Source organism: Marmota marmota, unplaced genomic scaffold, assembly GCF_001458135.2.
Source record: "Marmota marmota marmota unplaced genomic scaffold, marMar, whole genome shotgun sequence".
NCBI classification, from domain to species: domain Eukaryota; kingdom Metazoa; phylum Chordata; class Mammalia; order Rodentia; family Sciuridae; genus Marmota; species Marmota marmota.
The window spans coordinates 10,409,173-10,433,896 of record NW_026000229.1 but is presented as its reverse complement, the minus strand read 5'-3'; the positions used below and the strand labels follow the sequence as shown (position 1 = coordinate 10,433,896).

The 24,724-nt window shown below is 43.5% G+C and overlaps 1 protein-coding gene across 2 annotated transcripts in view; it reads left to right on the top strand.

The window, feature by feature from the left end:
* Positions 1-22,985, top strand: part of Thsd4 (thrombospondin type 1 domain containing 4) — a 610,303-nt gene extending 587,318 nt beyond the window's left edge. For both annotated transcript variants that reach the window (XM_048793384.1, XM_048793385.1), the window contains 5 exons: positions 322-495; positions 7,012-7,185; positions 10,644-10,823; positions 12,925-13,069; positions 17,118-22,985. In XM_048793384.1, coding sequence (XP_048649341.1) covers positions 322-495; positions 7,012-7,185; positions 10,644-10,823; positions 12,925-13,069; positions 17,118-17,260 — 816 coding nt within the window. In that variant the 3' untranslated portion in view covers positions 17,261-22,985. The remainder of the gene's footprint in view (positions 1-321; positions 496-7,011; positions 7,186-10,643; positions 10,824-12,924; positions 13,070-17,117) is intronic.
* The last annotated feature ends 1,739 nt before the right edge of the window (positions 22,986-24,724 follow it).

Below are 24,724 nucleotides of genomic sequence, written 5' to 3'. Positions count from 1 at the left end.
CCAACTTCATGGGTGAGCCCATGGGAGCCCTGTGCCTGTTGACCTCACCTGACCCATGTATCGTGGTGGAGTGAGGTAGACAAACTAGCACAGCCAATTCTCCCATTTTATAGATGGAAAAACTGAGAGCCATCAGAATAAAGTAGGCAAGATTTCCTCTAAGAAGGTCTTAAAGAAAAGAGTCGTGAAGTTTTCTAGGACTAAGATCCTCCCCCAGGGGGACCTAGCAACACTGGGGACCTCACCACAGTTATCCATTCAGGACATGGGTGACAGAAGAGTGAGGACACATGCCACTGATGTAAGCTTACTGTGTTTTAGTGCTCAGTGCCCTGTGGAGTGGGACAGAGGACCCGAGATGTGAAGTGTGTGAGCAACATTGGGGATGTGGTCGATGATGAGGAATGCAACATGAAGCTCCGGCCAAATGACATCGAGAACTGTGACATGGGACCCTGTGCAAAGAGCTGGTTCCTCACCGAGTGGAGTGAAAGGGTGAGTGTGTCAGTGGCAGACAGCCTCAGGCCAAGCCACTAAGCTAGTGGGCAGGAGCTGTATGTCACAGGATATCCCCAAACCACGCAAAGACAAATCACCAGCTCAGAGTCCCAAGGCTGATTTCTGACTTTGAAAAAAAAGGGACCAGAGATTGATTATTACATGCTCTGTCTCCTCATCTGAGGACTGAAACTTTAAGACTGAGAAGTGGGTGTGAGAAAAAAATGAACTTAACTCTCCTTAGCAGTGTGTATGATTAAATAATGAAATACTAATTATAGGGAATAATTACATCACACCTTTCATGTTTTGTGAGTGTCTGGCAAATAACAGACATTCAGCAAAAGGTAGCACCTCCCCTGCTTTTTAATAACTAAAAACATTTTAGACCCTGTCCCTCTCTCCAGTAGCCTGGTTCCCTCAGCCTCCTAAGTGTCAGGTGTCCATGAAAAACTCAAAGGCATATAAAGTTCACTGTGAGTCCAGCAGTGACCTATATTCAAGGAAAACCAGTATTAGACTGAGTTTATCTGTCACAGGCAAAAATAGGGTTTATACAAGGAAGAGATTCTGGAGATGGGTAGTGAGGGCCACACAGGAAGTGCACCTAGTGCCACTGAAGGGAGTTTAAAAATGGTCACGATGGCAAGTCTTATGTACAAATATACATAACAATAAAAAATAAGTTTTTATTTTTATTTTTGAAGGAAAAACACTAAGCAAAATTAAAGAGTATACGTTGGGGTGGGGAAAAGGCAAGGGGGAAGGAGATGAGAAGGGTCATTTAATTCTGTCCCTCTCTTCACCACATAATCCACATCAGTGATTTGTTATTCAGAAAGAAAGGACAACCTGTGAATGCAGCCTTGGGCCCACCCTCAGAGATGGTCCTGGAGACTGTCATGCAGAGGTTTGTCATCTGGTGGATTCAGGGCTCCTGGCGGCACACAACTGCTGCCTCTTAGCCCCAGGATGCCCCCAGATAGAGAGCCTTTGGTGTAAACATTGAGCTCTTGGGAGGAGCTAACTCGGCCCTGGGTCTCAGGGGTAGACAGTAAGGGGCCCCAGCTTAGCCACCTGGGAGGCTGCACCCACAGGGAAACACACGGAAAGGCATCCACCAACTCAGACTGCTGAGTCCAGAGGAGCTCATCCCAATTCTGCCTGCATATCGCCCCCTTTCCAAGCCTCCCAACCCAAATATTAACTGGCAGTGCTGTGCTGGGAGGTGTTGGCGGTCGTTTTGGTCAGCTCCCTGCCAGCACGCGGATGCTCTGCAGCCTTCCTACCAAGGTCACTCAGTTTCTTGTCTGATTCCTTGGTCAGAAATTCTCCCCATGTCCAGACTCGCTCATCTGTTTTCTCATACAGCTCAAGGGTTCGGGAGGTTTCCAAAGAGCTGCCGGCGCCCACTTGTCCTTTACAGAATCTGAGTGACCCTGCTTGCACGGCAGCCTGTGGCCATTTGGAGAGCCCTTCCGCTTCTCCAGACTGAAAATTCCTAGTTCCTTCCATTAATCCTTCAGTGATTTCATTTCTGGGTTTCTAGCCACCCCAGAATCTATTTGCATTCATAGTAAACTTGATATATTGTGTAAGAAAATAGATGAGAAGAATGATACTGGGTTTCATTTTCATATGGAGGATTATTTTTGAAGAATGTTCATTTTTTCTAGTCAAAAAGTAATACACTATTATAAAAAATATGAAAAATTCAGAAAACTAGGCCCAAAATCTCTTCACTAAAAGATAATAATTTGAGATTATTTAGCCACACTTTCTAAATTTTTTTTTGCTTCTCAAACATACTCTGCACATAGGGGTTATACTACTTTTAGATATTTTAAGGATATAAGTCATAATGCAGGCATAATTTGATAACCTGCTTTTTTCACTTACATGTTGTAAACATTTCTATAGTATTAAAAGTCTTTAATGCATGGTTTTTAGTAAAAAATAAGCTATTGTATAGCTACTGTAATTGAACCAGTCCCCCATTTCTAAATGTTTGAGTTTTTTTCTAATTTTCTACTATTTTAAATTGGACCTTCAAAAGGATTTTCAGTGAATATTCTTATGTATCCCTCTTTATATGTGCCTTTTCTTATTCCCCTAAAACGTGTCTAGGAAGTAGAATTATTGGACCAAACGTTATGGATGCATAATATGAACTCAATAGATTTTGACAAACTTATCTCCATAAAAATTATTTCAATTTATCATCTCCCCAACAAACTAGGAGCATTTTACTAATCAGTTTACTTTGATGAATTATTATACTTTTTTAATTGTATCTCTCTGTATTTGCCCCACTCTGAAAAAGGCACTGGACTCAGATTGCAATAGATACAGAAATAAAACAACTATGTAGATAGAAAAAAAAACCTGCCGTGGTTCATTCCTCTGTGTGTCTCCCCTATTTATTTAGTGTAGTAAACTTCTACACATAAATTTTCCAAGGATTTCTACATCAGCTATTTCCCCTTCAATAACAACTTCTAAATTTCCCCTTAATGTCAATTTGCTATTTATTTTAACATAAGTATTTGCTGCATCTAGCCTCTATCTTACAATTCAAATAGAGCAAAGAATGGGCCCTTTATTCTTCTATTTAGAGAACTTTTTTGGTTTTTATGGAGATGTTTTAAGACATGTAAGTTTGGAGCTAGGATGTAAGTAAAATAAATTTTGCTTTGTCTACCTCTAGAATATAATCTTATCCCTAAATGTCCATTCTTTCTTTGGAACTTTAGAATAGCTGAGTGGCTGAGTGGTAGGAGGATGCTGTTGGGTTTAAGGACAGCTCGTTGCCTTTGGAATCATCTCTGTGGCCACTGCTTTTTTTCTTCTTCTTCTTCTTTTTTGTACTGGGCATTGAACCCAGAGGTGCTTAACCACTGAGCCACATCCCCAGACCTTTATATTTTTGACTTTGAGACAAGGTCTCACTGAGTTGCTTGGGGCCTTGCTAAATTGCTGAGGCTGGCCTCAACTTGCAATCATCCTGCCTCAGCCTCTCAAATTGCTGAGATTACAGGTGTGCACCACCACAGCTGACTACCACTTACTTCTTATTTGACCTTGAGCAGCTGCTGAGTCTCTGAGCTTTTCTCGGTTTTCTCATCTGTAACATTGCCAGGTGAGCATTAAGGATTAATGCATTGGAAATCATGACCAAGGAGAGGCTGGCACAGTGGGGAGTTTTCTGTAGGCTTCTTCATCCTTCATAGGCTCCATGTCTACACCGGACCTTTGAGGCACCCGTTGGCCTTACAAGAGTCAGTCTCCATGAAGGACTGACCACCTGATGGCAGTATTCCACATTTGAATAGTTGCTTTATATAAAAATCCACCCTGCTAAGCTTCAGTCTAAACTTAGCAATTTTTTATTATTGAGAATAATCATGTATTGAGCACATCTTGCATACCACACATGACCAAGACACACCCTCTGATTCATTGAGCTCAAAAGGAAAAAACCAGAGCTAGGCACAGTGGTGCACACCTATAATCCTAGCTACCCAGGAGGCTGAGGCAGGAGGATTGCAAGTTTAAGGCCAACTTAGCAAAACCTTGTGTCAAAATAAAATAAAAAGGATTGAGGTTGTAGCTTAGTGGTAGAGCACTTCCTAACACCTAATAAACCCTGGGTTTAATACTTAGTATTGCAAAGAAAAAAAATGAACAATTTTTAAAAAGAGGGACAGACCAGAGAAAACAAATGGATGTGTCGTGGTGCCTTACTTTGAAGATGAGTCTCTGCTGCTGAGAGGGACTCCCCTGCCCCTCATTTCTGCCAGTAGGCTTCTTGGACCAGGCCCTGAATAGGCTCTTCAAATTTAAAGTTGTGCTTTTCACTGCCATTGATGTAATAAAGCAAAGCTTCTCTACAGGTCTCCTCAGTGTGTCCTCTCATTCATCCTTAACGGTCTTCTTTTAAATCAAGCCACCTGGGAATATGGAGAAATTTTCCCAGATGCCTGTGCATTCTAGATTTAGAAAGCAGAAAATTGAGTTAGCTAGTCAGATGTAAATTATGTGGGAAGAAATATATTTAGGGTTTTTTAAATATATTTTTATAACTTTATTTATTTATTTATGTGGTGCTGAGGATCGAACCCAGTGCCTCCCATGGCTAGGCAAGTGCTGTACCACTGAGCCACAACCCCCAGCCCCCTTTTTAGGGTTTTAAACACAGAGATCATTGAGATTTGATTTTTGTATTCTTTACAAGAGAGTATAAATACCTTGAATTTTCAAGTTAGGAAGAAGACCAGATCATACATGACTGGAACAAAAATCCCTCCAGTCTAGACTATTCCAATTATTGTAACAAAGAATTTTCTTAACCTAAGGAACTATTGCATTGTGTAAGATTTCTAATAATGATGCAAAAAGAGCAAAAGTCATAAAATGTGTATGTAAACATGTAAAGGAGGGAAAACTTATCCTCTACCCTCTTAGATTTTCTGGCTGCAGCCTATGAATTTAACTTACAAAATATTAACAGGAGGAAGATATGCAAATTTTATTTGATGTTAGTATATTTGTGGCACAAGGAACTTCATACAAAAGAAGCAAAAACTCCAAAGAAGTGTCTAGACTCAAGGGTTCATATACCACTTTAACAAAGAACAGTAAATTGTGGAGAAGTAACTAGACAGGGGGAAAGGGTTGAGCTTTGAGTAAGTTCTAAGATAGTGAGAAAGAAGTATAAGGGGGAAAGTAATGGAAGTTAAAGATTATTTTACTAAGTTTATGCAGACTCATCTCAGAGCCAACTCCCTATCTCCAGTGATAAAAATGTTCTCTTCTTCCTAGTACTGGGAAGGCACCTTTCTCATTGGAAATTCATGCCCTGCTTTTAGGAAGAAAAGGAAAGGACAGAAAGCCCTTCTTGCTTCTCCTATTTCTCAATTGCCTTCAGCTCAAAAGAATTAGTACACTGAAGCAGCATATTCTGGGTGGCATGCTCTGGCCCTCTGCAAACCCTTTTCTCCAGAAGGGAGTTCATTCAAAAGGAGGCAGGTCCAATTCAGCAGAAGTCATGTAAATGTTTGACTGTTCACCTGAGGTGTGGTTTTATGAAAATAGACGGCAGTATACAAAAAAATGGAAATGGACATTTTGATAATGAAATGAGGTTGTGAGGATTTATTTTTCTTTCCTCAAAATAGGGATTACTAAGGGTGAATGGCAAAGGAAATGGAGAGCTGTAGTCAGAGGATGTGAAGTAGCAGATACATAGGATGAAAATATCTAGAGCTTTCATGTGCAACAGGAGGACTATAGGTAATAAATTTGTTCATGCGAAATGAGTAGGTTTTAGCTGCTATGGCCATAAAAAGGGGAGTAACTATGTGAGATGGTGGGTATGTTAATTTGCTTCACTATAGTAATCTTTCTATTATCTCTGTGTCCCATAACATCATGTTGTGTACCTTAAATATACACAACAAAATTTTAAGTGGTAATTGGTAGAAACCAAACTTTAACTCTGTCTTTAAAAGAAGACCTAGCTGGGCACACACCTGTAGACCCAGCAACTTCAGAGGCTGACACAAGAGGATTGCAAGTTTAAGGCCAGCCTCAGCAACTTAGTAAGACCCACAGCAACTTAATGAGACCCTGTCTCAAAATAAAAAAAATTAATCGGGCTGGGGATGTAGCTCAATGGTAAAGCACCCCTGTGTTCAAGCACCAACACCCAAAAATAAAAATAAAAGAAGACCTAGAAACCTTTAGATGGACTTTGGTCATGCTATAAATGACCACTTACAGGACTGAAAGTGTTAAGAAAATGAGCGAGGGAGGGGACCCAAGTCCATGTTCATTTATTCAGCTGATATTCATGGATTCATCCATGGACAAGGCAGTGATATGAGAAGGAATTAAGGATGATTCAATAGTCCCTTTTCCTTGCCAAGATTATTTCTATAAAGAAAAAAATAAAGAAATAGGACACAAGTGACCATAACACAGTAGAAGAAGGCAGACTACAGAGTGCCATAGGATTCTGATGCTAGAAAGAGTGCATTGAATCGATGATCAAGGGAGTTTCCCCAGAGATGATAATATTTGAGCTTAAAGGGGTCTGATGGGTCCTGGGGAAGGGAAGAGCATTCCAGGCAGAGGGAACAGCATGTCCTGTAGTCAGGGAATCGTGACCACCCTGGCTCTGCAGCGTGAAGTGTATGGGATGGAGTGATGAAACATTAGTCTAAAAGAAGGAGCAGATTGGGGACACTTAAAATATGTGACTTGTTTCTGGAACTTTTTATTTAATATTTTCAGACTACAGTTGACTGTTGGTAACCAAAACTGTAGAAAGCAAAACAGTAGATAAGGGGAGGCTACTGTAATGGGGCAGGCTGTGCATGGGAAGTGGTCAGGTGTATCTACAGAAAGAACTTGGTAGGGAAATGAGGTGTTCCTCCCTCATTGGCATCAGTTGGAAGGGGCTTCTGAGCCTGGGGTACCGCCTCTCTCACCTGCCCTCCTCCTGTCTCACAGTGCTCAGCCGAGTGTGGGGTTGGAGTGAGGACTCGCTCAGTGGTGTGCATGACCAACCACGTCAGCAGCCTGCCCTTGGAGGGCTGCGGGAACAACCGGCCAGCGGAGGCCACCCCGTGTGACAATGGGCCCTGCACTGGCAAGGTGGAGTGGTTCACTGGGAGCTGGAGTCAGGTGAGTGGCCAGAACTGGGTGTGTCTGTCTGTCCCGTGCAAGAGGCAGCATCCAGAGGGCTTAGGAACCAGGACTTTGTGGCAGGTGTCCCTGCGTTGAATCCCAGCTGTGCAGTGGCTCCCGTGACTCTGGAGAAGCTACTTGGGCTTTTGTGCCTCATGCACCAAAAGTTTTAATTAAGCATCTACTGTGTGCTCATTTCAACACTTAGGCTACATCAGGAAGCAAAACAAACATCCCTGCTCTCAGGGAGCTATGGCCTGGCACGGTTTCCTTATCTATAAAATAATGGCAATGGCCTCGCCTTAGGAGTTATAAACACAGGGAGTTGCAGCTGCTGCTGCTCTGGTATTGTTACTGTTAATTAGGCCAGCTTTGTCTGCACTCAGTGTCAGAGCTGAAAGTTTTACAAGTTGGAGTTGTACATTATAAAGAACGGAGAATATTGAATACTTTTTAAAAAAGTAACTTGATGGATGAATCAATTCTTTCCTCACTGTTCCAACTTTGAAGGTGATCCCCCTGAGAAAACGTAGCAGGTCATTCCCTCTGATTGCCCTGCTGTGATTCCCCTCGGTATCCAAGTTCTTGGACCACTTAGCATTTGGCTCCCGGGGCTGGCTGGTTCTCCAAGGACATTTTGGCTGATGCTCATGATTTACACATTATCAGGACCTCTGGCTCCATATAGAATTTTATTTCTTTTAAGTAGCTTTAAAAACAGACCTTGAAAAAAAAAATGGACTGCCTTGTCCTTGTAAATTGATACAAGCCCTTTGGAAAGCAATTTGGCAATAAAAGTCAAGACCCATAAAAATGTTCATTTGCCTTCACCCAGTCACCCTACTCCTGGGGATTTGCTTTAAGGAAATAATTAACAGAAGAAAAAAAGGCTTTTTCAACAGAGATGTTCATGACAGCAGGATGGCTAGGGATATTATGGGATGTCAGACTCAGTAAAATATTGTGTACCAATGACAATGATCATTAAAGGATATAAAAAGTAGGTGTGAGATAATAGCAAGTGAAAATACAACAAGAAAATATGTCAACCCGAAATCTCAAAACATAGTTTTTATGTAAACAGCATGGAAAAATGTTTTCCATTTCTCTTTAATATTCTTATAACATAATCCATAAAATTACAGAAAATTTCAGACAAAAAAGAGGATTCAACTACTTCCATTGCCTACTCTGGTGAGCGTCAGAGTCAGATACATTGATAACTTATTCCGGCTCCCCTTCTCACTAGTTTTCTGACTGCAGGTAATTTAACCCCTCTGAGCCTGTTTCCTCATCTGAATATAAGGATAGCACCAACCTCCTCATGCTGTTAACAACAGGTTTTATAAGATGCTACACATATGGGGAGTTACTCATTGCTTGGGACATGGGGAACCTTTAATAAATATTCTGTTTCCATTTTTATTAATTTTTTCTGACAGCTGTTTCACATGTTTGCCCCTGCCCCAGCCCAGAGAGGCTGAGCCTCAGGCCCAAGCTCACCAGCAGAGGAGGAGGAACAGACTGGCCAGGGAAAGGTCTCTGCCATAGGTCTGCAAGCCAGAAGCACCACCCTGGGTGACCCAAAGTGACAGGGGCCCCAGGCTCTGGTATCCATGGGCTAAGATGGACCTATCCTTGGGCAGTAACCCCATGTCCTTCAGTGTCCTCTGAGGCCCAGGCCCTGGCCCGTCTCCTCTGGCCCTCGGCACTGACCCAGTCCCACAAAGCATTCTCCAGCGGGGGCCAGGCCTGCCGCTGTGCCAAGGTAGATCAGCACATATGCACCACTCCTGGCCTCTGCCACCAAACCTGGCTGCCTCACCTCTGCTGTGACTCCCTGCCATCTCTCTAATCCCTGCTACCTCCAGGGTTGGCAGACAGCATAGCCAAGCCAGGGCCCTCAGCTCCCCAGGGCACAAGAGGCAGGCAGGAGATCTCTCTGTGAATCTCTTGGGGTCCTGGTGGAGCCTGCATCCCAGGACTTGCTGACCAGAAACAGAAACACAGGCAACATGTTGGGGACCCTCCCACAGTGCTGCTGTGGTTTCCTCTTTCAGGTCTTAGGGGCCAGGGGACATTGTTATGAGCCCTCCCCCAGCAAGAGAAGAGGTACAAGGTACTCCCAAGAAAGAGATAGATCGGGGTTTGTAAGCAATACCCAGAGCACTCTCTGCAGCCCTGATGCAAACAGAAGTAGCTCAGTCTCTAAATGATGCCACGGGTGTGTCCTCTGAGGCACATTTCGTGCATCTGTAATTGGAGAGAGGAACGGATGGGTGGAGATCCCACTTAGAATCTTGCATCAAGCCAAGTAAACTTTGCTGTCAGAACTGAGTCCCGGGGAGACCAAGCCCTGCAAGCTGGATATGAGGGGGTGGGGAGCATGTCAAGCCAGCACCTTCCTCATCCCTTTCTCTGAAGTTCCAGGCCCAGTGTCCCTCTCAGGTGAACCAAGGGATGGGGGTCAGCAGAGACATGACAAGAACTTGAAAAGTACAGGCTGGGGTAACTCCCCTGCCTGCCCACCCCCGGACTCACCCCCCAGACCTACCAAAACCCAGGGCAAGGCTAGGTACTCAGAGTTCTTAGCTGAGAGACCAGGGTGGCTAAGTGCCAAGAGACTCTGTCCCACCCCAAAGGGTCCCCACGCCCAGGCCAGGGTGCTCAGAGCTAGAGTCTTGGGTGAGGCAACTTTTAACCAGATTTTTTAAATCTTTTTTGGTAACAAAGCACCTAGGATCTAAATTCCCAAATAATTCAGAGGTGACTGTTTATGGGACTCTAAATATATCCATCAAAACAAGCAATGGAAGAGACCTCTGTGAAATCATAGTGTCAGATCACAGCTGTCACACAGTTCAGTTGGACTCAGTGGCCCAGGCTGAACAGAGAGGAAGGGAGCAGGATTTGGGGCCTGCCTGTTGGGAAGGGAGGAATGGCCATAGGAGACATTGCCCCATGTCTGGGGTCTTCTCCTCATTTTATGTGTTCAAAGAATTTTAATGTCGCCCTTCTTCCACAGGTGTGCAGGCTCTGGGAGGTTAATTCATTCATGCTATCCACCCTCTAAGAATCTAAAAGATAAAACAAAAATGTCAGCTCATTGTTTTAGGACCTCTGAGAGGTGTCAGAGTCGACTGGATAGAAACAGCCAAATTAACTGGCTGGCAAGTTCCTTTAGGGTAAGAGAAACTATTCAGTCCCAGCACAGAAGACAATGTGGTATCAGGGACCTTGAGTGATACCAACCCAAGGGCACTGACTCTGCATTCCAGAGCAGAACTGTTAGGAAAATTGGAATCCACATGTAGCGTCTCCTCCAAAAATATCTTCAGGTTCCCTTGGGTTCTTCTCACTGACTTGGTGGCAGAGTGGGTGCTGTCCCTTGATGGACAGTAGTTCTTGTTCCCTTTCTCTCACATGGCACCATCTTCCTCTGTTGCTTTCTCCAGTGTTCCATCGGGTGTGGGAGTGGGACACAGCAGAGGGAGGTGATTTGTGTGAGGAAGAACGCAGACACTTTTGAAGTGCTGGACCCCTACGAATGCTCCTTCCTGGAGAGACCCCCCAGCCAACAATCGTGCCACCTCCAGCCTTGTGGAGCTAAATGGTTTAGCACAGAATGGAGCATGGTAAGTCACGGTGCTCTCGGTAGAGATTGTTTTAATACAGTGTTCCCCTGCTGGCCCCCCAGAGTCACCTCTGGGCCAGGCTGGGCTCAGTTGAAAAGTGGATTCTAGACTCTCTGTGGCAATCTACTCTAAGTAGCTGCTACTGGAAGTAGCCCTGCTCAGTGGGGGTGAACCTGAAGCTTGGATGATCTTGACTTCTAAATTGTAGGGCAGTGACTCTTTCAGTGTGCATAAGAATCATCTGGGGATCTTGTTTGAAAAGACCAACTTTGGGCCCATCCTGGACAAAGACTGTATTTTTAATAAGCAGGATGCAGTCAATCTTGGTCTGCATTCTGAGAAACACTGCTGCAGAGGAACAGTAGCTGATTGGATTAAAGAATGTTGCTAAAGGTACTATATTATAATTTAGAAGTAAGGTACTGGGCTGGGGTTCTGGCTCAGTGGTAGAGTGCTTGCCTTGACATGTGAAGTACTGGGTTTGATCCTCAGCACAACATAAAAATAAATAAACAAAGAAAAAAAAGTAAGGTACTAATATTATAACTTATAAATTAATACATCTTTAAAGAGTGTTTTCTAGTTTCTCATTTCATCCACCGAAAGAGCCTAGGAACAGTGACAAATACAGTGCAAAGGGCACTCCTGATATCCAAATTACAGTTTTGAAATCTGAGACAGCAGATATGAGCTTTTCATCAGCCATTCTCAAAAACAGCTGAATTCATATCCAAAAGACTTAGAAGGCAACTTTTACAGTCTTCGGCTAGACACTGATGGATGGTTTGAGCATTGGTAAGAATAATAAGTACAATTAACTCAATGAAACACATTATATATGTTTAAATCCATCAATTTGTAATAGGTTTATAGCAATTTTTAAAAAAAGTAAGAGCTGGAGGATGAGCACAGTGATAGAGACAGCACTTGCCTAGCACACACAAGGCCCTGGTTTGATCCCCTGCACTACAGGAAAAAAGCAAAAGCAAAAAAAAAAAAAAAAACACCAACAAATAAATAGTTTTTAAAAAACAAAACAAACTAATAGATCACCATTACAGGATGTTATAGAATCACCTCATTATTCTGAAAAGTGATAAAGAGAAAGAATCAAGCATTTACATTTTTTTTTCTTTTAATTATATCACTGGGTAAGCACAAAGTAAATCTGGGGAAGGGATTCTTAAGAAGAAATGAGAGAGGGGCTGAGATGTGGCTCAAGCGGTATCGCGCTTGCCTGGCATGCGCATGGCGCTGGGTTCGATCCTCAGCACCACATAAAAATAAAAAAATAAAGATGTTGTGTCCACCGAAAACTAAAAAATAAATATTCAAAAAAAAAGAAGAAATAAGAGAACTACAGTATCATGTTTCAGCCCCAAATGATCTAAGGATCTGGGCATTACATGTCAGTGGCTGCTAACATCCCCAGGAGAGAGAGAGCCATACAACTCTCAATCAATCCTGCACCTGTTGAGGCCTCTTCTAGACCCAATTCAATGGATGGAAATACAGAGAACAGAGGAACATGTAAAATCCATTCAGCAAAATCCATTCTTTCAGAATTCCACAGAAAAATTACTCAGTTCTTATACCCAAAAATGTTTGAAGTACCAGTGGGAAAAGCCACTGGAAAAGAAAGTTGTGGATTAAGAGTCAAAAAAGACATCAACTAATTGCCATGTGCAGACCTGATATGAATCCTAGAATGTAAAGAAAAGCAAGTGCTTATAAAACCTGTGAGATTCATAAGGCAAGTAAAAATAGGAACACTGAATATATATTTGATGATAAGGAACTTTTAGTTTTTAGGTGTAACAATGGTATTATAATTTTTAAGGGTCCTTGTCATTTAGAGCTATAAACCAAAATATTATGGAAGAAGTGATATGATGCCTATATTTGCTTCAAAACAGTATGAGGAGTAGAAGTGAGAGGGGCATAGATGGGACACGGCATGAGTTGTGCTCTGGGTGATAGGTGCATGGGAGTTTGCTTTAATATTCTGTCTCCATTTTGGAAATGTTTGAACTTTCCCAGTATCTTCCCTCTCCAGTGTGTGGACCTAATAGACTGACATTTCCTCTTTGTTGCCATGCAGTGCTCCAAGAGCTGCCAGGGTGGCTTCCGGGTCCGGGAAGTGAGGTGTCTGTCAGATGATATGACCCTAAGTAATCTCTGTGACCCTCAGTTGAAACCAGAAGAGAGAGAATCTTGTAACCCCCAGGACTGTGTCCCTGAAGTTGGTAAGTCCCCTAAGTTCCTGTCTTAGAGAAAATGTTCAGCCAGGTATGGTGGCACACACCTGTAATCCCAGCGGCTCAGGAGGCTGAGACAGGAGGATCGCAAGTTCAAAGCCAGCCTCAGCAATGGTGAGGTGCTAAACAACTCAGTGAGACCCTGTCTTTAAATAAAATACAAAATAGGGCTGGGGATGTGCTCAGTGGCTGAGTGTTCCTGAGTTCAATCCCTAGTACCACCACACTCCCCGCAAAAAAAAAAAAAAAAGAGAGGAANTGTTTAGGATGTCATAGCCCAAGTTGGAAGGAAGGAAGGAAGGAAGGAAGGGGAAAACAAAGAGGGAGAGGAAGAGAATAGGAAAGATCATGAGAAAATATTCATCTTTCTTAAATTCTGAAAATGCCAAACTGATGTAGGTGTGTCTATGACCTCATACAGTCATGGAATTCAGGGGTCAAAATACTCTTGACATTATAAGTTAAAGGGTTTAAGATAACTATTCACAGCATGAATGGCTATCCCAGCCAAAAGAAAAACATTAGTGTGAATTCATTAACTTTATAGTGCATCCAAAGATTTAGTTCTTTCTTCTTAATGTCAAAGTAGTAAAATTTCCAACTTTTAATTGTATATGCAAATCAGTATTGCTTGTCCATAAAGAGGAATGCTGAGACCTCACAGCAGCTTGGTTGAGAATGGAGGAAGGGGAGATTCAAGAACAGATAGAGACAGTGATGGAGAGTCCAACCCGATGTCTGCATGGCACAGTCCAGAATCTCAAATCAAGAATGAAGAGATCCCAGTGGGAGAGTTAGCCACCACATGGCTGGAGTCCTGCAGGGAACGACAGCCCTGCAATTCAGGAGGCCCCACCCAACCTATAACCTAGAAATTGGGTCAGGTTCCCTGGGGTGTGTTCATGAGGAATGGTCCCAATCCTTGTAGAACTGAATTACAGTGAGAAAACTAAGGAAGGTAACTTACATATCTACTGGGCAAAAGAAGGTGTGAGGTGGGTGAAGATGCAGCTCCAGAGGCATACTGGATGCCCCCAACCCCCACCCCCACAGTCTACTCAGAATATGTTGCCAGGCTTGCCAGGACTGGCTCCAGAATAGAAATGTGCTGAGCTTTTATTATTCAGATGATGATGATGATGATGATGATGATGATGATGATGATTCAGCTTTTCACTGCTGTGATCAAAATGCCTGATAAGAACAATTTAGAGGAGGAAAAGTTTACTTGGGACTCTCGGTTTCAGAGTTTTTTCCATGGTCAGCTGACAGAACATCATGGCCAAAGAGCATGGAGGCAGAAAGCTTCTCAGCTCATGGCAGCCAGGAAACAGAGCAAGGAGCCAGGGACAAATATATCATCCCAAGGGCACCCCCCCCCAATGACCTACTTCCTCCAGCCATGCCCCACCTGCCTACAATTACCACCCAATAATTCATTCAATTTATCAATCAATCAAATAGATTAATTCACTGATTGGCACAGCTCTCATAATCTGATTATCTCACCTCTGAACGTTCCTACTTTGCCTGTCATGTGAACTTATTGGGGGATACCTCATATCTACATCATAACGCCCTATTAAGGTCTGGATCTGGAATGTCCCCCAAAGGCTCATGTGTTAAACACTTGGACCCCAGTGCATCACTGTTCAGAGGTGGAGTTTTGGAGAAGTGAATAGATCCTGAAGATTCTGACCTCATTTGTAGATTAATCCATTGTTGAATTCATAATCTGAATGGACTAATGGGAGGTGGTGGAAACTGTAGGAGGTGAAGTCTAGATGGAGGGAGAGGGTCTTTGGAGGTGTGGGGATGACATCTTGTCCCTGACCCCTTCCTTCCTCTCTGTTTCCTAGCTGCCATGAGTTGAGCAGCTTTCCTCCACCACGCCCTTCTACTCTGATGTTCTTCCTCCCCTCAGACCCAAAGCAATGGAGTCAACCAACCATGGACTGATACCTCTGAAACTGTGAACCAAAATACACATTTCCTCCTTTAAGTAGTTCATGTCAGGTATTTTGGTCACATGGAAGAAAAACTGACTAACTCTAACCCCCTTTGTTAGAATTCTTCAGGGTCCCTAGGTACCTATTTACTCTCCTCATCATCATAGTAACATTAAAGGGAACATGGTAATGTATCAGTAGGCTGTCATGCCTAAGGCCCTGGGTTCAATTCCCAGGACCAGACGGAGAAAGAGAGAGATTTACTTATATCCCATTTGGGAGTCTCAAAGCTGAGCTCCTGCATTGGCTCAGTTTGAGTGATGGTCTTCTTGGTAACAAAGTCCCAAGACAGCACATGACATCACGACGTGGCAAGAGACAGGGAGCACACCATCTCTGGTCTCTGTGCCTCTTCTTATAAAGCCACCAGGATTCATTCATGGGACTCCATCCTGATTACCTTTTCCAAGTCTAATCACTTTCCCAAGACCCAATCTCTAAACACCATAGCCAGATCAAGTTTCCACCCTCTCGATACCATTATGATCCTGGGGGTTAAACATCTGCAACAGGGTGGGGACAAGCCATATTCAAACCATGGCATTTCTCCATTTATTTATACATGTTATAAAGCTACAAAAACTAAAACTATATAGTACTGTTACTGGCAGAGACAGCCAACTGTTACACCACAGAATTCTGAAACAGACTTTTTTATCCAAGGGAAATTAACTAGGATAATGGTTGAAAGTTAATTGAGGAAAGGAGAAACTTCCATTGTATTGAGACAATTTTTTTTTATTAAACAAGACACCTTAAATCTTACATCATGCCATATACAAATAAATACAAGTGCCCAATAGATTAAAGAGCCTAACAGAAAACACTATAAAAATGCTAGGAAAAAAAAAAATGGGCTGGGGTTATGTCTCAGAGGTAGAACACTTGCCTCGCATGCATGGGGCACTGGGTTCAATCCTCAGCACCACATAAATAAATAAAATAAAGGTATTTTGTCTATATACAACTATAAATTTTTAAAAAATTAAATGCTAGGAAAAAAAACTATATATAGCTTGGAATTGGTTAAAGCCTTCATAAGCTAAACCCAAAACCCTAGATGTTATTGCTAGTTATGAGAACACAATAAGTTAAAAGCTGTTTTCCTGTTTAGGATGTCATAGCCCAAGTTGGAAGGAAGGAAGGAAGGAAGGAAGGGGAAAACAAAGAGGGAGAGGAAGAGAATAGGAAAGATCATGAGAAAATATCCAAAACACATTTTAGGAGAATGTGTTACCATCAGTATAAAACACAATGTCCAGCCAGGAAGCTGAGGAACAAGTTTGATATAATTACTGTGGCCAATTTGTGCACACACACAAACATGTTCACTTGCATTGGCAATACCACGAGTTGAAAACTTAATTTAAATTTGGATCACAAATTGTCCCTCACGTTGTTTTTTTAAGGTCATATTATAATGCAGTATTGAAAAGAATACTTGTATATGTTAAGTTGCCTGCTTGTCTCAGGCACATGGATATGGATAATTAAAAACAGTTTGAATTGCCAGATCCTTGGAATTGCTTATGCAGGTTTCAAAATCAGGAATGATTGGCATAAGAAAGTCATCTGTTCTGAAGGCCCGTCACTCAGCTGACACACATTTGGCAAAGGTTTCCAACTAATAAGATGTGATATGAATTTTTGTTTTACCCCTCCAATTTGTTCATTTATTTTTGCCTATGGTGTCTTTTCAATGGGGAAAAAGTATTTAGTTGTTTACCAATTATGTAAAATCCAATTAAGGGAAAAGGGAACTACAAGATTAACAAAATAGGGCTGGGGCTGTGGCTCAGCGGTATCGGACTTGCCTGGTATGTGTGAGGCACTGGGTTCGATTCCCAGCACCATATATAAATAAATAAAATAAAGGTCTATCAACAACAACAAAAAGTCCTATTTAAAAAACAAAAAAGATTAACAGCAGGAACAGGATGAAAAGCCACATCCACAGCCCTTCCTCTTTCCACTGGACCAGGCTGCCTCTTGAGCTCAGGAGTCTTGTGTTCTCTCTCCCGCTACAGATGAGAACTGCAAGGACAAGTACTACAACTGCAACGTGGTGGTCCAGGCGCGCCTCTGTGTCTACAACTACTACAAGACCGCCTGCTGTGCCTCTTGCACTCGTGTGGCCAATAGGCATGCGGGGTTCCTGGGGAGTAGATAACATCCCGCATCGCATCTCGTCAGCAGGGCAGCATCCCTGCCCTCCCGGGGGCTGTAAGCAATGTGCCTGGCTGGCTCCCTGGCCCAGGACACTGACAGTCAACTTCATCACCACCCTTGCCTTTGGTCAAGTGTAACCAGGAGCTTTGTGCCCTGGATGTTAGAAAGCCACAGTGGGTCTTTTAATCATCGTCATATACTGATGACACCTCCCTTGAGACCTGGCATCTGCTAACGGTGCTCTCTGAAAACCAAGCCATGGGAAACTCCGTAGCTCTCAGCCCAACTCCTGCCCTGGTGCTTTGCACGTAAGCAGACAGGCCACTAACCAAGCACTGCCTCATCCCTGGTGTGACTGGCCTTCCAAAATTAGCATCCTTGGACAGTCAGAGGCAGCGCTCCGTCCCAAAGACCCGCCAAGCCTTGCTGAGACCTGTGCACCCTCTGTCACCTCAGCCTGGCTGTGCCTGTTTTCATTCTCAAAGACATTAGACTGTTCTGCTGCCTTATGACACAGATATCTCACATTAATGTAGTGCTTCATTGTTTAGCAGGCGTATTCACAGATATTAGTTCATTAGTCGTCACAACGTCCCAGAATGGGAAGCAGGGGATAAATAATCGTCCCACTTTATTGACAAGGAAATATCTGAGGCTCAGCTCAGGTCATTGACCTGCCATTCCGTGGCAGAACTGAGTGCCTGTTCCAATCGCCTGCACATGACCCTTACCCAACCGCACCTCTACCACTATAGAGGTCTTAGGTGTGAAGGATGCAGCTTCATTTCTAACCAAAAGCCTGAAATTTCCACCAGCAACAAATTGAATTCTTTCCTCCACCTGGAGGTCAAGTCCTCATCCCCAGGATTCAGATTTCTGTTTCCATTTTCCCCACAAAGTCACAGGCCCTAGTGACAGGACTCTGCAGGTTTGGCTGAACTCCACCCTCAGCAGAACTGTCCCATGAGACAAGAAAGCTAGAGGGAGAACCAGGTGATTGCCTGGAATTCTGGCTCCATTTCAAGTTGACAAGTCCCTCTGGCCATGGGCCTTCCATGTGGCAAAGCAGATTCCCAAGGCCCACAGCTCTGGGCTCTGGGCTCTGGGCTCCTGCCTTCCTCAGCCATCTCTCCCGTGCTCTTCACCACCTAATAGAAAGTCGAGCGGGTAGGTCCCCCAAAAAACATCTAAATCACATGACTCCCAATCCTTACCTCCTCCCAGACTTGACCAGGAAGACCCTTACCTGTGCAGCCAGCCTGGGAAAAGGAGTGGTGAAGCCCCTCCCATATTCCTGACTCACTTTATCCAACTATGTAGTTCCAGAGGCCTCACGCCTGCAGCAAGGTGTAGCACATATTGAAAGATGAACCAACTGAAAAACCACTTAAGAGCAACATTTTCTTTTCTTTTATCCATTAAGAAAGGTATCAAGCTAAATAACTGTAAACTTATAGAAAATGTCTCTTATTTTTGGCCCTGGGCATGTTACTCTTGTAAAGCAAGCCTGTATTTTTAGCAACTGAGTTTCTCCCATGAGCTCTTTTACCTGGAACTCTGCCAACTTGATGATTATTTGCGGCTTTGGGAGGTGATATCACCAGCCTGGCCCAGCACATGCCACTAGGATTCCCACCAGCCTTGGGCCTTCTGAGGGTCCCTCCCAACTCCTCTTCCTGGAGAGCACAGGCACCACTTCCCACAGCATCTCCATCTCCCCTGATGCTCATGTGACTCCTGCAGGTCCACAGCCCAGCAGAAGCCCAGCCTGCCCTGCTGACCAAACGAAAAGAGATGTGAGAAGCCACATATATGGACAGTTTCTGTCCAGTGCCTTCTGTTTCCCTCTTGCCACTTGCTTTTTCTTCTTGTCACAGGGAAGTTTTTTCTATAATGCAGCTGCTTCCAGATATCGCTAAACAAGCTGGTCATTTGAAAGATTGTCTGGAAGAGGTTTTCTTTACATGCTGGAGTCAGGACAGAATGGAAGAGAGGAAGGCTGACTTTTAGCTCCAGTGAGGGAAAATGTTCTAGCCATCAAAGCTGCCCAACAGAGGCATGGGCCACCACACCCCATGGTCTCTCTGTTCCCAAAGGGACTTCTCTATCAAGTAGAAGGAAGGGGCACATGCTGGTCCTTCCAACTCAGGAATCTCATGACCAGGTGAGGTCAACATGGCTTTGTCCCTTTGACATGAAATAGCGTCCTGTGATCCTGAATGTTACCTAACGGTTCCTTCAAAGGACTATGATCCTCTCACAATAATGGCCAGGTAGGAACAAAGGGACATGTCTTCCAGGAAAAAGGGCACCTCAGCAAGGGGTCTTTTTATTCTTACAACAAACAACTGAGATGTTCTTGGAGTTTGTTAGTCTTTGGAAGGTTGTAGATTATAGAACAGAGGGTTTGTTGATATTTTTGTCTTAGAAAGCCAATTATTCGGGTATCCAAATGCCCTTCTCCATCGCACAACCCATGCAGTCAGACTGTTGGGTGTTTTCAGACCACTTTCCTGGGAGGAAGTCTGAGAAAAGCCCACCTTGGGATGACCCTCTCCCTCCAGCTGGCTCTGTCTGCTTCCTCTGTCCCCATTTTTTTCACCCTCTCCTTTTATTATCTGCCATCTCCTTCTCAGGTCTCTCCATTTTTCCTACCTTGCCATAATGTGGTATTGAAATTTTTATCTTAACAGGTTTTTTTTCTGTGCATTGGATTGCCCCATTTCATGATCTGAGTTTTTTAATTAGATAAACTAAAGCTATGATATGTTTTTCTCGCAAAAAAAGCAAAACTTCCAACAAAAGTAGTTTGCTTTGTTTCTTTCACTATCAGAAAAGGAAATGGTGCCTCTTGCTGCCCTAGGTAGAAGCCAACCCGACCTATCCATCCTCCCCATTCTCACCACCACCTGGAGTTCTTGCCACAGAAAAGGGACCTCATAATAACACTAACAAGACACCTTGTCAACCCGGCCACTAGAGGGCATCAGTTCCCTTCATTAAGCCATAGCTGTCAGCTGGTGAGAAACCACAGTGAGGGAGACTCCTTTCAGCTCTTGGGAGTCACAAGAGCCACTGTATGGCAGGCATGCTCAGAACTGCCCTATCTGTCCTTTTGTCTCACTTCTCTGGCCCAGAGTTCAATGGATATTGTTTTTTCTTTGTCCTTCCACTTATTCTCAAAATGTTTAGGTTCAGCACTTTTTGTTTTAGAAAGTGTGGCTTTATAAAGGAGTAAAAGGGACACCAGCCTGGCTTATTTTCATGGAGCTGTAAGGCAGAGAGAGAAATCTAGATATTGCCTTTCCAGGCCACTATTACTGAGCATGGTGGCTCATGCCTATAATCCCGTGACTCAGGAGGCTGAAGCAGGAGAATCTCAAACTCAAGCCAGCCTTCCTAAGCAACTGTCTTTTTTTTTTTTTTTCATTAATACACCTATTTTAGAGTTGAAATATCAATTTCTAATGTGGAAGAAAATATAAATGTAAGACAAGCTGAATGATTGTATCAACTTGGAAGGCAGAGACCAGCATTTGATCCCTTGCCATACAAGACATGTTTTAATATGACTTAGGAAAATAGATGCCCTACCAATAGAAATTGGGGATAACATGAAATTGTGGAGCTAATGGCTTGGGTAACAGGTTCTGAATCAAATAAGATCAGGGAAGCTAGAATAAATCCCAAAGCTTCACAAGTCAGTAGGAAGCAACATAAAGGTTTACATTTGGATTTTTTTTTTTTAACTACACAAGTAACAGGTGCAAGAGATGTAAGAGTTTCAGGTAACTCAGCTCAGTGTATTGAGAAAGCAGGAGGAAGCCACCAAAAAAAATAAACAAAACTTAAAATACATTTAGACTATGCAAGGAGAAAACATGGACGAGAGTCAAACCCCGTTTTGTCTGTGATCATTGGAGCCATGCTTTAGGAAGACTGTTGATCACGTGTAACATTCAGATGAGAATGTCCAGTCCAAGTGAAGAGTGCAGATGATCAGAAACAGCAGAAAGGACCTCCTGAGAACATGCAGCCTGGAGCAGAGACTCAGGCACCAGGAAAGTCATCTTAGGACAAGGAGGTACAAGTTGCAGGGAGCCAGATTTTAACTCTTGCAGGAAAACCAACTGTCCACAAGTTGGATCCTGCTGAAGGCAGAGGGATTCTAGGAAAGGTGGTGACTGACCCGTCATGGAGGTATCAGCAGAGGCCAAATGGCCATGTGTTGGGCTGCAGGAGAGGGATTCAGACATCTGGCTGGGCACCATGATGTTCAAGGTCATTTTCAGGTCTGAGCTTTGGTGATTCTGTAAGAAGCACAGTTTTCTCTAATCCATCTGTTCTGGGATGGCAAGTGCACTGCCTACATACTTCCCCTTCCTGACTTTTGCCACCCTGTCAGCCATTTCAAGCTCGCCAGTACACCGCTCCCCTGAGCATCGTTAACAACATGGTCAGCGTTGCCTCATCTGGTCCTGTGCCACAGAGGAGTGTGCAGGCATGCTGTGACCCTAGCTGCCTCTCTGGGATCACACATGTTGATGGAGGCTGAGCCTCCTCCTGGCTGGGCTCCTTTACCTAACAGAACTCTCTTACCTCCTCTGATTTCTTGCACCTTTGCTGGTGCAAAGTAATTCTGTCCACCCTGAACCATCTGTCCCCCATTCCTGGTCCTATCCAACTCCCATCATGCCATGGAAAAATGACCACGAGATGGTGGAAACTTCCAGCCAACCTTCTCAGCATCTTCCGGACAATGAGTCCCTCACCTCAGTGAGAGGAAACCCATTCTGTTACACAAACTAACTCCCACATGCCTTGACCCCCAGCTCCCCGCCATCCAGTTTGACAGAAGGATATAATTTGTTATAACTTATTATTTTGTTCTTTGTAAATACAAAATGTTTATAGGAAATATGTATTCTGAAGTCTATGTGCAGAATGAGTCACTACACCAAAATAGTTCTATTATTTACAGTATGTTAATTTTAAAGGGACCTAATAGGTATTTATTTACATATGCCATCCACATTTTGTGTAAGATCATTTGATCATACTAACCCAGTTCCCTGGAATGTTGCACACAATAATGCCTAAGAGATTCTAAGTCCATTTTTCACAATTGTTTAGTATACTGATTAGCCAAACTCCTTGGGGTTTAAGGTCAAGTATAAACTGCTCCACTTTTTGACTCGTTCAAGGGACTTTTACCCCTGGTATTGTACCTGAACCGGATTGCCACCTTTCTGTCTTAAATATTATATTTCCTCATATAATCTGCTCTCTCCTCATCCCCCAACATTTGGAGAAAGACATGTGTCTTGTCCTTCTCGTTCTTTCTTTGTTGCCTTCTCTGTTAGGCTCACCAGCATCTGTTGCTCAGGAGGACTGGTCAGAGCTGGGAAGGAGGAGGGTCGCCTGGCAGGATGTGGTAGCCTCCTCATTTCTGATGACACCTCCACAGTCCCTACTGGGGACTGCTGGGGCCAGTTCCTCGGGGATGTCCTGTGAACCACATGACGCAGAGCAAGAAGCTCACTAAATGCTCCCATCAATTCCATGTTCCTTTATAGTGTTAAATTATTATGTAAGAAGGTGGTGAGTAGAAGGTGAATTATATGAGTAAATGCAGTCTGTTTTTCTCTTCAGCAAAAATGACAACTATTTTTGTGTATGACTAATTTATTTTTATTGTAAAAATACAATAAACTGGTTAAAAGATCTGCTTTGGTAACATGTGTTTTCTCCGACCTTATTCATGCTCTATCCACATTATCTCCAATACCACCCCCCTTCCAAAAAGAAGAATGGAGCCGTTCAGAGGGAGTTGACTTGTCAGATGTTGACCTGGGTGCTCTCTGGGCAACTGGGCCAATGGGGAACAAGACACACCCTTGATAAAAAGAACTCAAGCCTGTTAGTTGACCCAAGTTCGGCACCTTGGCTGTGTGTCAGAATCACCTGAGATGCTTAAACACTGGGCACGTGTACCACCTCCCAGGACTGCAATTTCACATGTATTTCCTTAAACCTCCCCCAGGTAATTCTACTGTGCAGGAAAGACTGAACACCACCCTCCTGGTTCAGTCGGTTCCATCTCTCACTTGAATTAAGGTCCTTCAAAATCCCCTTGAGCTAACCTCACCTTGGTCTCAATTTTAGCAGGATGTTTGGCAAATCTTTCAAGTTATCTTGGTGCATAATAAAGTAAAATATGACTTGGATCTTAACATCAATTGAAAGTTGTCCTTGGCTAGCGCGTCTCTGGTGGAATGCCTACAAGCTCTGTTCCTGACTCTTGTCTTGTGCAACAGTTCACCAATAAGTCTCAGAAACATTATTTTACCTAAGATGCTACCTTCTCCTGCTCCCATGCACCTTTTCTACCTGGAAAACTTCCATCTGTTCTCTATATTTTATCCTGGTAAAATTCACTTACCATAAAATTCTTCATTAAAACCATTTTCAAGTGTTCAACAAAGTGTTATTTAGTGCATTCACCATGTTATGCAACCATCCCCCCAAACTCCATTTATTCTTCAGCGCCCAAATCAGAAGTTCATTATGTGCCAGAGAGCATGATGAATACACTAGCTTCTCTTCACAGCCATAGGTCAAAGTTAGAGACCCAGGTTTCCCTCTGCCCAGCCAATACTTGGTGGTGCTGGGATCCTACAGCGCCCCCTAGAGGCTGGAGCTTGTATCATCCCCATCTCTGTCTCCCCAGGACCTGACAAATGATATGGTCTCAAGATAATATTCTGCAAGTGTTCCAGCCAATGAATATAGATTCCATGAGAACTGGATGAAAAAGAGCAGCACTGTTTGCCCAAGTTCAGTTCGACCACTGTGACCTCAGGCTGCCATGGAAGTTTCAGAGCCACCAGGAGTAAATAAGTCCACTCTGTGATAAGGGCCAGGCCCAAGTGTAGATCACCAGTCTCCAGTTATAGGGGATACTGACAGGCAGGTTATTGACCACCAGGAAAGAACCCAGAGGATGACAACCAGGACAGGAATGGTCCTGATGGGGGAACTGAGTGTCTTCAACCTTCAGACACTTCAAGACTATCAGGGACAGATGACCAGAACCTGGATACCCCCAACAGATCAGAGCAGGTAAGTGACAGGGAGTCAGATTGGTTCAAAATGAGATGTTCTCAGCAATCAGAGAGGCTTAACAGTGGGAAAGAATAAGAGACAGTATTATGATTTGGATGTGAGGTGTCTCACAAAGGCTCACGTGTGAAACAATGCAAGAACGTTCAGGGGAGAGATGATTGGGTTGTGAGAGCCTTAACCCAATCAGTGATTGGATCCCCTGATGGGCATTAACTGAGTGGTAACTGAAGTAGTAGGGTGAGGCTGAAGGAGGTGGGAATTGGGGCTGTGGCTTTGGGGTATATATTTGTATCTAGAGGTGGAGTCTCTCTCTCTCTCTCTCTCTCTCTCTCTCTCTCTC